Genomic DNA, 13,873 nt, shown 5'->3' on the forward strand with positions numbered 1-13,873 from the left:
GAAACTGAAAAGTCACACTCTGTTTAGGCACATGCAACCTTTCTCCCTTTGCCATGTCCCCAGAGGAGGAGCAGGTATAAGCCTACCCATCTCCTAGCAGGACACAGGCCCCTCTGGGCTTGAGATATCTGTCCATGGTCCTGAAATTCCAAGCACATTCTTCCCTTGGGCTGACCCCCTCTCTCCGCAGCACAGATTTGCCTGGCAGCAGCTGTGGGGCTGAACTCAAATGCCCTCGTTTCCAAAAAGGGGTTGCTATCCATGATGAAGGAAGAAGGAACCCTGCAGATGAAAGCATGTCCTCTTTGGATGCTCTCGGGTTCTCTGGGCTGTTCTGGAACACCCATGTCACCTGAACCCCTGCCTGCTTCTCTCACCATATTCTCTTCCAGCTTTTTCCTTTAGCCTATTCCATTCAGACTTGATCATCAGGCTTTCCTTTCCAAATTCACTCACTCATTCATTCATTCATTCATTCATTCATTCATCCATTCTCTCTCTCTCTCTCTCTCTCTCTCTCTCTCTGCAATCATATGGCTTTCTGCTGCTAGTACAAGCAAACTGGACTACAACATAGTTTTTTTTTATTTTATTGTATTTTATAAAGGAGTCACTTCCTTTAAGATGTATGTATGTATGTATGTATTTGAGACAGGGTTTCTCTGTGAAACAGCTCTGATTGCTGTGGAATTCACTGTGTAGACCAGGCTGGCCTCAAACTCACAGAGATCCACACCTGACTCTGCTTCCAGAGTGCTGGGAATAAAGGCCTGCACTACCACCATCCAGCTAAGATTTATTTTTTTTAAAATTATATGTATAGGTATGTTGCTCTATGTGTGTCCAGGAGACCATAGAGGCCAGAAGAAGGCATCAGATACCCTAGAGCTGGAGTTACAGGCACCTGTGAGCTGCCATGTGAGTGCTGGGAATAAAACCCTGGTCCTCTACAAGAGAAGCAAACACTTTCAACCACCAAGCCAAAGCTCTGGCCCTGGTTTTTATATTTTGATTGTATTTGCATCTGCTCCTTTTTAATTATGCAACGGAGGCACCCGCTTCTCCAATCATTTGTACACATTAAATCTATTTTTAAAAGAAAACATTTCAGCCACTTACTGATATGCTCCATTTGATTGCCCACTCCTTCTAAACACCTTCTTTCTTTATCTACCTACCTGATCATGTGACTTTGGTGGTAGAGGCTGTCGAAAAGATTTAGTGAAACAATGTGCACATTTTGTAAAATGCCAGACCCCAGGGACTCCATGGGGGCCTGTCTTGCATGCTGTTGAGTGCTAAAAAATACACAGAGTATTCCTGTTACTCCAGTGTGTGCTTTTAAGGCAGTATGCTTGCTTGGGAGACAGTAATGCTTTTAACAGTAATGCTTTAACAGCTGAGCCTAAAAAGAAACTTCCAAGTGCAGAAGTGAGCTGTGTTATGCTAAGGCATTTGGCTGGAAACAAGTGTGTGGTGGGGTCAGAATTCCTGCAGCTGGCATTTGTGACCCACAGCATGTGCCAGCTAGATCATGACCTCAGGGGTTACATCTTCCAGCAACGGAACCTCATTCATTTTAGGGAAGGCACACAGGTTCAAGAACAATCTTGTGTTGAGGCATTTCCCCTGAAGAATAGACTTACAAAGCAAGGCCTAGGGAATGCTCAGGGCAGAAGCACTTTTCAGATGAAAATTCCACATTGGAGTCCAGGGGACTTCAGCCAGCTTCCCCCTTTCTTTCTGCCACTGGCAGGTCATTCTTCCGGGTCAGAGAAAGTACTTGCCTAATTGATCCCTAGCTGCCTAGGTAGGACTGTCCTGGACACCGAGATCTGAACAAAGACTCAGAAGAGGAATAGGAGATGAAAGGCAAATGCAGGATGTTTCTGAAGGAAGGAATGCAGAGAGAGCCAGAAGAGTGAGTTCTGATTCAGGTCAGCTGCTCTCTGTTCACCCCGCCCCATCTCGCCGCCGCCACCCCCCCCCCCCCCCCGCCACTCCCATTCTTTCCCCGGAAGTCACACAGACCTCATACCAACTCACTCATGCAAGCTCTGATGGGGAAAGGTTTGGACCGAGCATGATCTGCTGTGTTGGCCTAACATTCTAAGTATGCAAGATTCTCTTATAGGCTGGATGCTAAAAAAAGAGGCGGGGGGAGGGACCACAGAGTCAATAGGATGGTTCAGGTATGAGCTATTGTCTGGGGGATTCTGGCAAATGGCTTTGAGTCCTTGAATCCCATAGTTCTTCAGGGAGGTTTTGGGCAAGCAGAAACAGTGCTCCTCACTGTCTTGGTGAGTTTCCCCAAGCAAGCTTTCTCTCCCAACTCTTTGTCTGAGAGGTCAGTTCCCCTAGGGGAGGCAGTAAGGGGCTCTTCTGATCCTGAGTCTCAGGCTGGGTTTGCCAGAAGCAAACCCTGGGATGGGACAATCATCTGATAGAGGTGAATTAATGAAGGATTTTTATTTTTCCCTCTGGGAGAACATGGGAAGCAAGAGAGGAGAAAATGGCCCCAACACAGGAAAGAGGTCCAGCATCGGCCAGTTTTCTAAAGTCCCAGCTTCCAGTCTGCTTGTTCCAGTGTCCCACAATGTTTGGTGTCCAAGTATGGAGACAGAACTGGGCTTTCCCACTCCACATCTGACCTTACCTTACAGGTAGGGCAACCGAGGAAGACAATCCCCAGTAGTGTCCTTCCAGTGACCTGCCAAAAGTGGGCCAAAGGGACCCTTCAGCCTAGACCCTAGTGAAAGTATTGGAGGATGTGAGGGCAACCTCACAGCTGGGGACTAGATTGTGAACCCCTCCCTGTTCATATCCTGAAGCCCCTGCCCTGCTGTGACTGTATTGGGAAACCAGATATTTATGGGAGTAGTTAAGTCTAAATGAGATCCTGGGAGGGCCACAACCTGATGACAGCAGAGGTATTAAATCCAATTTTGACTTATGGTGGGCTGTCATGGTAGAGCCCTGCTGTAGATGAGAGGTGACTGGATGTGCAGAGAACTTGGAAGGAGTGGTACCGAGTGAGTTATTAATAATATTGCTTCTTCACCCACACACCACCAAGCTGTGGTTGATATATTGTGCACCCCAATAAACTTACCTGGGGGTCAGAGAACAGAACAGTCATAATATTAAACATAGAGGTTAGCACATGCCTTTAATCCTAGCATTCCAGAGGCAGAGATCCATCCGGACTTCTGTGAGTTCAAAGCCACACTGGAAACAGCCAGGCATGGTGACTCACGCCTTTAATCCCAGGAAGTGATGGCAGAAAGCAGAAAAGTATATAAGTCCTGAAAACGAAGAACTAGGTCGGTTAAGCTTTTAGGTTTTTGAGCAGCAGTTCGGCTGAGATCCATTCGGGTGAGGACTCGGAAGCTTCCAGTATGAGGAAACAGGGAGCTGTGGCTTGTTCTGCTTCTCCGCTCTTCCAGCATTCACCCCAATACCTGGCTTCAGGTTTGTTTCTATTAATAAGAACCTTTAAGATTTGTGCTACACCAAGTATCATCATAAGGTGACCATATGTGTATGGCTTATCACATGCTAGTGCTGGGTTCATATTTGGGATAGATACCCAGTGTCTCTGTCTCTCTGAATCTCCCTGTCTCTCTGCCTCTGACTCCATCTGTCTGTCTGTCTGTCTCTCTCTCTCTGTGTGTGAGTGTATAGATGTCAGAGGACAACTTGTCTGTGTGGGTCTCTTCTCGTCTTCTATGAGGAGAGTTCCGGGGATTGAACTCAGGTCATCAGGCTTGGCAGCAAGTGCCTTCACCCACTGAGCTCTCTCACTGGATCCAGCTTTTTCTTTTTCTTTCTTTTTTCTTTCTTTTTTCTTTTCTTTTTTCTATTAGCATGAATCTCTTACTGGTGTGCGGGCTTCCCAATTAGTCTAGGCTGACTGGTCAGGAAGCACTGGGATTATAGGTGCAGGCCACCGTACCCAAGTCCTCACATTTGCACAGCAAGCACTCTGCGGATGGGCCCCCTTCTTAGCCCCAGCAAATCCTCTTTTATGAGCCAGGACTCTGGGATGAGACTGAGATCTAGATAAACAGCTGCAGCTTCCACGGCTCCAACCGGCAGCTCTCCTAATTGCTGACACTCACGAGGGACATCGCCAGAGCCAAAGGCGAGGGGTAAAGCACTCTCAGCTTCTCCTACTGTGGCCAGCCAGCATCCCACTGAGAGGCTCCTGCAGGCAGTCACAAATCACAAAGATGCAGGGGGTTGGGGGGGGGGGATTCTGTGCCAACAGGATCCTCAGATAATTGACTGAGTTTGTCCTTGAAGCAAGAATCCTTGGTCCACAGGTCCTGATGGGGGCTGTCTGCTTTTGCGGGTCTGGCCAGCGAGGCCAGCTCCTGTGCTCAGGGCTGGATTAGGCATGGGGCCTGTAGATGCTGATGCAGCTGACCTGAGCCCACACCCCATGGTCCAGGTCCTCTTGTGGCATTTCAGTGATTCAGGACTATAAGGGTGCTTGCTGCGGGCTCTTTGCTGCAGGAAGTAAGTTCACACACATCCATCTCTGTGAATGGTAACTGCACTGCCTTGAAAAGCAAGCAAGCAGCTTTGCAGGCGAAGGGGAACTAAAGGTTTTGAGCCAGGTTGAAAGGGGTGGGGTTGGGGGTGGGTGTTTAACCTGGCTCATTTAGTGGGGGATCTGAGGATGTCACGCAGTGCTTGGAGGTCAAAGAAGGAGGCAGGTGACTTGGAGACATGTATATAAAGAAGTGTTTCCTGAAGCTTGGAAAAGAGATGGCTGGCGGGGGCTGGCTCTGTAGGCGAGGGTCAGCCACAGGCTAGGAAATTGAATGGCAGGCTCCAGAAGACAAAGGTAGGGACTGTCCCTGCAGCCTTGCTTACATCTGTATCAATTCCCAGTGAAGTCACTTGTATTCTGATCTCAAGAACTTTCAGATAATAAACTTATGTCATGTTAAGGCATCACACCTGTGGTGACTTTTTCCAGTAATAAGGAACTAACATAAAGACCCAGGGCAATGTAGAGGCACAATGGATGACAGAACCATATCTTCCCATGTCCTCAAAGGGTTATCCACAGGCTGATCTGATGGAGGAATTTTCTCAATTGAAGTTCTCTCTTCTCAGATGACCCTGACCCTATCCTGTGTTAAGTTGACAAGAAGTCTAACTAGGACAAGCATCTATGTGTACAGGCAAGGACCCTTCCCTGCATGACCCTTCTTCAACATGATGCTTTAGACCTTGGACGGCACTTGGATGGGTGCCCGCCTTGAGGCCTGGAGCAGAAGATTCTGATAAGGTATGAAGATATATAGAGGCTATATGGGTATGCTGCTGGGGTTGGTGGGGTGGGTGGCTTAGCACAAGAGTCTAAGTTTGATGCCTAGGAATCGTGAAAAAGGATGGGTATGGTGGCCTGTGCTTATAATCTCAGCACTGGGGATAAGGAGATGGGATGGTCCCTGGGACTCATTGTCCAGTCAGCTGCTTGGCCAGTGAGAAACCTTGCCTTAAACAAGGTGGATGGTTGCCTGAGGAAAAAGAACCAAGGTCATCTTCTGGCCTACACACACACAAACACACATACACCCCATGCACATAATTTAAAAGGCATATTATTTTAAGGTCCAAGTCTTTGGATGATTTGTTGTACAATGATAGACAAGTCTGATGCCCTGTGTGAGCTACAAGGAGCTGGCTCAAAAGCTCTACACACTCTGGGTACTTGAGATCAGGTGTGGCTCTCTTTCAGTGGTTCCCACCCAGCATGGAGTGGAGAGCCATGCAGGGCTTTCTGAGGGTCCAAGTGAGGAATGGGTGTGAAAGGGGCTAAATATCAGTGTTGCACAGATGACAAGTCTCTCCAGCAGCAGGTGGCTGCTTCATGGCATGTGCCAGGCCCTTGCTGTATCAATCTGTCCCTGTGGCTGAGTGGCAGCTATTGTGAAATCCTGGTTGTCACAATTTGGAAAGGGTGTTTGAGCACACTGATGATATCGGTCCTTCCATAGCAAGTGTGCTGAGGGGGGAAAACATCACTTTCTCAGACGTCATTTAGGGAAACTGAGAGCAGGCAGGCATAGCCAGGTTTCCTCCACCACATACACCTGCTTGTGACCACCCTGAGTCCAGCGGGTGGCAGTATACCTGTCTAGAGTCTATGGTGAAGTTACCTTGAAAATGGTGCATAGCATTCTGCCAAAGCCTTCCAAAGGTGGGGCTGGAGAGATGGATTGGTTGTTAAAAGCACTGACTGCTCTTACCGAGGACCTAACACACCTGGAACACACATGATGGGTCACAACCTCCTGTAACTACAGTTCCAGGGCATCCAAGACACTTTTCTGGCCTCTCTGGGTACCAGAGAGAGATGTGGTGCACACACACCTCCCCTGCTCCCACATAACTTAAAAAAAAAATCATTTAAAACAAAACCAAATCCTCCTAAAGGACCAAACCAGGAAAGCCATGCACTCTCCTCTCAGGGACATGCCAGCCTTCTACTCGGGTTCTTAGAAGCTCCAGAACACACAGTGCTGACCACATGGCTCCAGAGTTTCCAACAAATATCTTATCTCCCTTTCAAGGATTCTCCATCTGGGCCAGATGCAAAGAACTATTTACATGTGTAAGTTCGCTGTCTGTTAATTAACATGCCTGCTTTCATTTTCTTAATTGTCTGTGGTAATTAGATTTTACATGACACCAACTGGGAAGGCTTAGATTGTCCTCTGACCTCGCAAATAACGAAGGGTCCAGGCACACATTTTCTTTCTGGCTTTTTTTTTTTTAAAACAAGGTCAAAAACTGAGACACTGGGATGTGTTCAAAAGTTCTTCCAGGGATCACCATGAGGATGGCTAGGGCAGAAGCTAGGAGCCATTCAGCATGAAAGCTGTCTTTCATGGGCATTAAAGGAGGGGCCTGCAGAGGGCCCCATGGACCCACGAATAAGGTGCTCATCAACAGAGAGGAGTAGTTTTGTTTAATGGCAGCATTTTAAGGGTTAATTAAGACATGTCCCATAAGTTAACCTTTCTTTCCTGTATCTAAATTCCTTCAGGAAAGCACAGTGAGAGGAGAGGTGTAGAGAGCCCTAACAAGGGAACACATGTCTGACGAAAACAAAACAAAACAAAACAGAAATGACTGTACACTGTGTGTGCCTACAGGGAAATATCACACGGTACTCCATTCATATGTACAATTAACACTTGCCATTCAAAACTGAAAACTCAGACATTGGAGATGCCAGCCGTGCTGAAGTCAGATTCCATCGACCTGTGGACAGCTCACCGGAACTTGTCGACTCTGGGAGCTGGGTTTTCCTGACCTCAGCAAAACCGGAACGTGTCAGAGAAACAGTTGGGATGCCAAATGTAGAAGGGTTTTCAATGTTCAATAAAAGACTCCCATGCCACTCAGGTCGGCAAAGCAATTCTTTTGTTAAGCGATGGCATGCAAGCCAGCACAGGGAAACCAAGCTCTTATTCCAGCTAGAAAGGACATAAGTCAGCCTGGATGTCTCCTAAAGAGCGATTTGAGCCTGTACTGAATGCTATTGGCCTCTCTAGTAATGAGCGCAAACCATGTGCCTTACAAACTCAAAACCGTTTGCATCAAGTATATACTGTACTCCGAGCGTACCTCACCGCACCCAAGAGCTTTCCGTCTCTCCCATTTCTTCTCACCCTACAGATTAGCAGAAGGCCATTCTTCTAGATATAGCTTTCAGGAAGACTTAAAACTCTTCTGCCAGCCATCACTAAAACCGGATCAAACGTAATATACATTATGAGGCGGCGGGTGCATTGTGCGGGTTAGTTTTTGTCAACTTGGCATAAACTAGTCACCTGGGAAGAAGGAACCTTAGTTGAGAGGTTACCGACGTTAGACTATCTTTGGGGGCATTTTCTTGATTGGTGACTGATGTGGGAGGTCCCAGTTCACTGTGGGTGGTGCCATGCCCGGACAAGGTAGTTCTGCGTGCCACAAGAAAGCAGGCAGAGCAAGTCAGCCAGCAGCTCCCCTCCATGGTCTCTGGGTCAGCTCCTGCCTCCAGGTTCCTGCCCTGTTTGAGTTCCTGCTCTGACTTTCCTCAGTGAGGGAATGTCACCAGGAAGCCAAATAAATGCTCTCCTTCCTCAGGTTGCTTTTGGTGATGGTGTTCATCAGAGCAACAGAAACCCAAGCTAGAAAAGCCACTTCAGCTTCTCTTTTTCCTTGGGTACCAGAGAGAGATTTTTGTGGAAGGAAGCTCACTGCTCAGCATTATCTGGGACAGTGGTTCTTAACTTTCCTAAAGCTGTGACCCTTTAAGACAGTTTCTCATGTTGTGGTGACCCCCAACCCACAAAATTATTTTTGTTGCAACTTTATAACTGTAATCTTGTTGCTGTTATGTGTCATAATGCAAATACCTGTGCTTTCCAATAGTTTTAGGCGACCCGTGTGAAATGGTTGTTTGACACTCCAATGGGGCCACGAATCACAGGTTGAGAATCACTGATCTAAGAGACTCAAACCTGAAAACAACCTTGATTATCAAAAACACAGCATGTTTACTTGCATTAAGTTAAAGACCTGTGTCTTTATGTATTATTATTTAGCCAGGAGCACTTTTTTTCAAGACAGGGTTTCTCTGTGTAGTTTTGATGCCTGTTCTGGATCTTGCTCTGTAGACCAGGCTGGCCTCGAACTCATTACGATCCGCCTGGCTCTGCCTCCTGAGTGCTGAGATTAAAGGCATGCGCCACCACTGCCTGGCTGGGGGCATTGTTTTAAAGAATACTTAAAGTCAAAATAAAGCATCTCCTATATAAATGAAAAAAGTCTTAAAACTCCAAGTAGCAATTATGATCCTAAACCTCTAAGACAAATAACTTACTATGGATATTCTGTATATGGAGATTGTATACAAGACCCTGATAGGAGATGGCCCACATCTTAGCCGGAAGGTAACAGGATGCCTTCAAGTGCCTGAGTTTTGTCTTCCAAAACAGCAGCTGTGCTATTCTCCTAGCCATAAAACAACTGTCTTTAGCGATAATCCACAGTGAGGTTATGGAAAGTCTTAGGACAGCCTACTCAAAGCGTCACAGTTTATCATCTGCTTCCCTTGGTTCCTTCTCACCAATGACTACATCCAATCTGTGTGCAGGGCTGAGCATTTCATCACAGCATCTTCTGATAACCCACAGAAATGCGTTTAAACGACAAAATGGGGGTGATGTCATTTCTGTCCCAATGTTCAAAGAGCACAAGGCTGGTCCCTACAACATGCATCGTTGGCCATTTGGTACTCCAGTGGGCATTCAGTCCTGGGTTTAACATCTGGGCCAGCAAGTGGTCAAGAAGAAGGTAGACAAAGCTGGATGCAAAATCAGAGTGCCCTGGAGGGGCTACTTACCTATTGCGTGCCCCGGGGCCCAGCCGCTGGCAGGCCACAGAGGTGGTGGTGTGCTTCCCTCCATTGCCAACCTCCTGCCTCACATCCCACTGCCGAGGCTCGCTGGTCTGCACGGTCAGAATGTTCACCCCTTTCTTCACCTTGGCTCTGTGGATGGAGAGGGTGAGAAAGGGTCACAGTGTCAGGCTTGAACTTTTAGAAGCGTTGGGCCCCACTCAGCTGCTGCTATCAAAGTGCTTGGGGTAGTGTCCCTGCAGAGACCATACATGGGGGTGGAAGGGAAGCCCTCTCCCAAAGCCAGGAAATCATGGAACCTGCTGGAACAGACTAGGACACTGCCTCAACTACACAAGAAAGTTTTACATGATCCCAGCTTGTAGATCTACCAAGAAAGGTAATAAAGTCATTTATTGATAATAAGTTTATGGGTGGGTAAGTACACATGAGTGCAGTGCCCAAGGAGGTCAGAAGAAGGCATCAGATGCCCTGGAGCTGGAGTTATTGGTGCTTGTGAGCCACCATGTGGGTGTTGGAAACTGAACCCAGGTCCTCTGCCAGAACAGCCAGAGCTCTTGACCACTGAACCATCTCTCTAGCCACCCCCACCCCCTCAAAAAAAATGGAGTTTAAAGACTTGGGTAAGAAGTAAAAACAAAGTGAATGAAGACATAGAAGGGAATAACTCAGAAAGTGACATGCAAATTTAACATGTGAATAACAGGATTGGGGAGCTGAGGGGTGGGGTGGGGGACTCAGGAGGATTACTTATGAATTAGTTCACAAAACTTCCAAACGAGCATGCATTTTCCAACTGCAAGACACTAGTAGACTATATGTACAATGGACAATAACAAGCCACATGATCAGGGCATATTCAAACATGAGGTGTACAGAGGGGAGCTATAGAGGAAAAGGTTGTCCCGGGTAGCTTTAACTGTCAACTGGAAACAGCCTTGAGTCATCCAGGGCCTCAGTGGAGAAATTTGAAGGATCACATTGGCCTGTGGGCCTATCTGGGGAAACTGTACTAGGTTGTTGGTGTGGGAGAGCCCAGCTCACTGTGGGTGGTACTGGAAAGGTATTCCTGAGTTATAGAAGATAGCCAGCTGTGTATGAGCTTGCTAGCCCACAGCCAGCATCCTCCATGGTTCCTACCATGCTTCTCTGTCCATGAAGTGAGTACCTTGGTCAAGGGTAATGCTGTGTGGAATAGCAAGCGGCGCTGCCATCAAGTTCTTGCCTTGAGTTCCTTCAATGATGGGCTGTGACGTGGGATTGTAAGTCACATAACCCCCACCCCCAAAGATTGCTTTTAGTCCGAGCGTTTTGGTCACAGACACAGAAGGGAGGATAAGGACAGGGTCAAGTGTAGCTGGAGTTTTCCTGGTCCTGCCTGGCCCATGGTCAGGACAAATCTCTCTCACCCGCCAGTCCCACAGCCACTCGGACCCAATCGAACATACAGAGACTTACATTACTTAAACTGTTTGGCCTAATGGCTCAGGCTTCTAGCTATCTAGTTCTTACATCTTAAATTAACCCATTTCTATTAGTCTATAAGTTGGCATGTGGCTCGTGGCTTACTGGTACCTTACATCTTGCTTGTCATGGCAGCAGCTGGCAGCGTCTCTCTGCCTCAGCCTTCCATCTCCCAGAATTATTCTCCTCCTTGTCCCGCCTACCCTATCCTTCCTGTCTGGCTACTGCCAATCAGAGTTTTATTTATTTGCAACATACAGGACATCCCACAGCAATCGAGCAGCAGCAGAGTGGAGTCGAAGTCTACGGCAGCCTCACAGAAGTGATGGAAACAATCTAAGCAGAAGTGACTTCTGACCTGAGGCCTGTGCCCAGCCTAATTACAGATTCAGTTGTCTCCACACAGCAGACCCATCAAAAACATTTATTCTCTATGTTCCTGCTTGGGAAACCACACGGGAGGTGCTCCATCCAGCCAGGGAAGATGTGGTGAGATACAGGGAACAAGGTCCAGACTTCAGCAGAGAGACAGGCACCCAGGGCACAGTGCAGGGACAGCCTAGGAGATGCCTAGTAATGATGCTGTGTGACTTCTGGTAAAAATGCCAACAGATATCTATTCAATCCAGGCAGGGTATCCGTGATAGACAAAGAAAAGATCCATGAACCAGTGAGTTTATTGGGGTGACTGAGGGGAACATGGATGATTCAAAGTCAGCTGCAATCATCACCCCCAAACTCTCAACCCCAGAATGGGTGACAAAGCATAAAAGTTGCACCCTGTGGGGACCTCAGCACACCTTGCAGGCATTTCCGCCCAAGAGTCTCCTCTTTCCCCAGACATTGCTACTGCTTTGTAAACTTGGGGGACCAGCTTTGTGAATCTTCTAACTTTCCAGCTTCCCAAGCCAGGTAAGTTTCTCAGCTTGGGAGGCAAAATTCCAGCACAGAGGAAGTAACTAATGACAGAAAGAAAATGAGATTCCTAACCTCTATGATCTAAATCAATACGTCATGGGATTCGATCGGGTAGAGAAGAGTTCAGGAATGAGCCAGAGCCAAACATACAAAGAAATCAAGAAAAACAATCCAACTCAGGGCTGGAGAGATGGTGTGGTGGTTCAGAGCACTGACTGCTCTAATAGAGGACCCAAGTTCATTTCCCAGCATTCATGGGGTAGCTCATTAACTGCTTGTAACTCTAGTTCTTGGGGATTCGATAGGTACCTACACACAACACACCACACACACACACACACATTTTAAGTTTTATGTTAAATTGATGTTAAGCACACTTAGCACAATGAGATGAGGATGCATCTGACAGGCAATATTTAAAGGTACGCTATCACAGGGCAGCCCCATCCTTCCTAGCAGAGAAACTGATACTCTTGGGTGTCCATGGCCCTGGCACCTGTCTCTGCTGCTGGGAAGTAAGGCTTCATGCTGTGTGAGCCAGCTGGAAACAGGCTATGGTTGTATCTCGACCTTGCTTGAGATTCTAGACTTCAGCAAAGCTACGTGCTTTCCCCCTCTACTGGAGTCCACACAAACTGGAGAACCCTGGTGGTCTGGCTGGCGGGTGGTTTCATGTCTAAGAGAGCTAGCCACTGAGGGAGGCCTGGCCAAGGAGCTGAAAGGGCTTCTAGTGAACACCGATCACTTTCTTGGGTGAAAGCAATGGGTGATTAAATCTATTCCATGGACTAGTTGGGGAGAAAGCAGTTCGGATCCAAGGACTGGATGTTTTGCAAGTAGAGACAATACTGAAGACGGTGACGTGAGACAGACACTCAGCCTTGGAGATGCCTGGCTTCGAGGTAAGGAATGGAGGTGAGTTGGCCAGCCAGAGGCCGGCTTTCCCAGCCTGGGTATACAGACTGGGATAAGGAACTCAGCTCCAATCACCTGCATACGCTTCTCTTATGCCATCTGCCTCTAACATAGACTATGTCCTGGTTCTATGTGCCTCAATTTGTGGGTCTGCTGTTGCTGGCCACCGGGGTTCAGAGATATCATTTGTTATTTATGATGCCTGGGCTGGGCTCAGCGTTTCTCAGCATAGGCAGGGTGCTGCGATGCCTCAGGACGCCCTCCAGATGTGGGCCTCACCTTGGTGGCACACCCAGCCTCACTGTAGGTGCCTGTGCAGGGCTCACACATCCATTCTGCCTATTCACAGCCAGCGATATTGCTCAGTCTTTGCTGGTTAGAAACGATAGCTTTACCCGTCTTTTCCCAATATGTAATAAGGGGTGATTAAGTGTTCTTAGGGAAAATCGATGCTCAGTACACATTTTGAACATCGAACGGCTAATTTCCACCCCCGAGTTTTCTCCTTCTGGTCATTTGTAACCTCCTTGTGTAACACTTCCTCTAGAAACTGCTGAGTTCTGCTGCGATACATGAGCCTCTGCAAGGCAGGGGGATATTTTTGAGTATCAATCAGTCTTGGGCCCTGGGGACCTAGCTCTAAACCTCAGATGGTGTATGTCAGAAAGTAAAAACCACATAATTAGGTGCCATTTATAGTGCACTGTCCATCCCATTAGCACATCTTGGAGTCCTAGTCCTAGATCCTCAGAGTATGGCTTCATTCATAAAGGGTCCTTTTTGTGGGGCGGGGTAGACTTCAGTATTTGTTCAGCCATTAAAGCTCTTGTCACATAAGCATGAGGACTGGGGTTTGGATCTACAGAAACCCACATAAATGCTGGATGGGTATGGAAATCCTCTGATAATTCCAGCCTTGGAAGGTTGAGACTGGATGCCCAGAGCAAGATGGCTAGCAAGACTAGCCATTATCGGTGAGCTCTGGGTTTGATTGCCAGACCTTGCTTCAATGAGTAAGATGGAAAATGGATCAAGCTGAGATAAGCCTCCAGTTTTCACATGCATGTGCACACACATGCACAGATACCCACATATACATGTCCCTGCACATAAAAAAACCCATGCCTAAACACATGCTCACTATACACA

At 47.5% G+C, this 13,873-nt stretch overlaps 1 protein-coding gene across 1 annotated transcript in view; it reads right to left on the minus strand.

Moving 5' to 3' along the window:
* Tmem132c (transmembrane protein 132C) overlaps positions 1–13,873 on the minus strand; it is a 284,287-nt gene that overhangs the window by 62,218 nt on the left and 208,196 nt on the right. Inside the window, exon 3 of the mRNA XM_036171638.1 lies at positions 9,413–9,559. Coding sequence (XP_036027531.1) covers positions 9,413–9,559 — 147 coding nt within the window. The remainder of the gene's footprint in view (positions 1–9,412; positions 9,560–13,873) is intronic.

This window comes from Onychomys torridus, chromosome 22 (genome assembly GCF_903995425.1).
Source record: "Onychomys torridus chromosome 22, mOncTor1.1, whole genome shotgun sequence".
In the NCBI taxonomy this organism is placed as follows: Eukaryota; Metazoa; Chordata; class Mammalia; order Rodentia; family Cricetidae; genus Onychomys; species Onychomys torridus.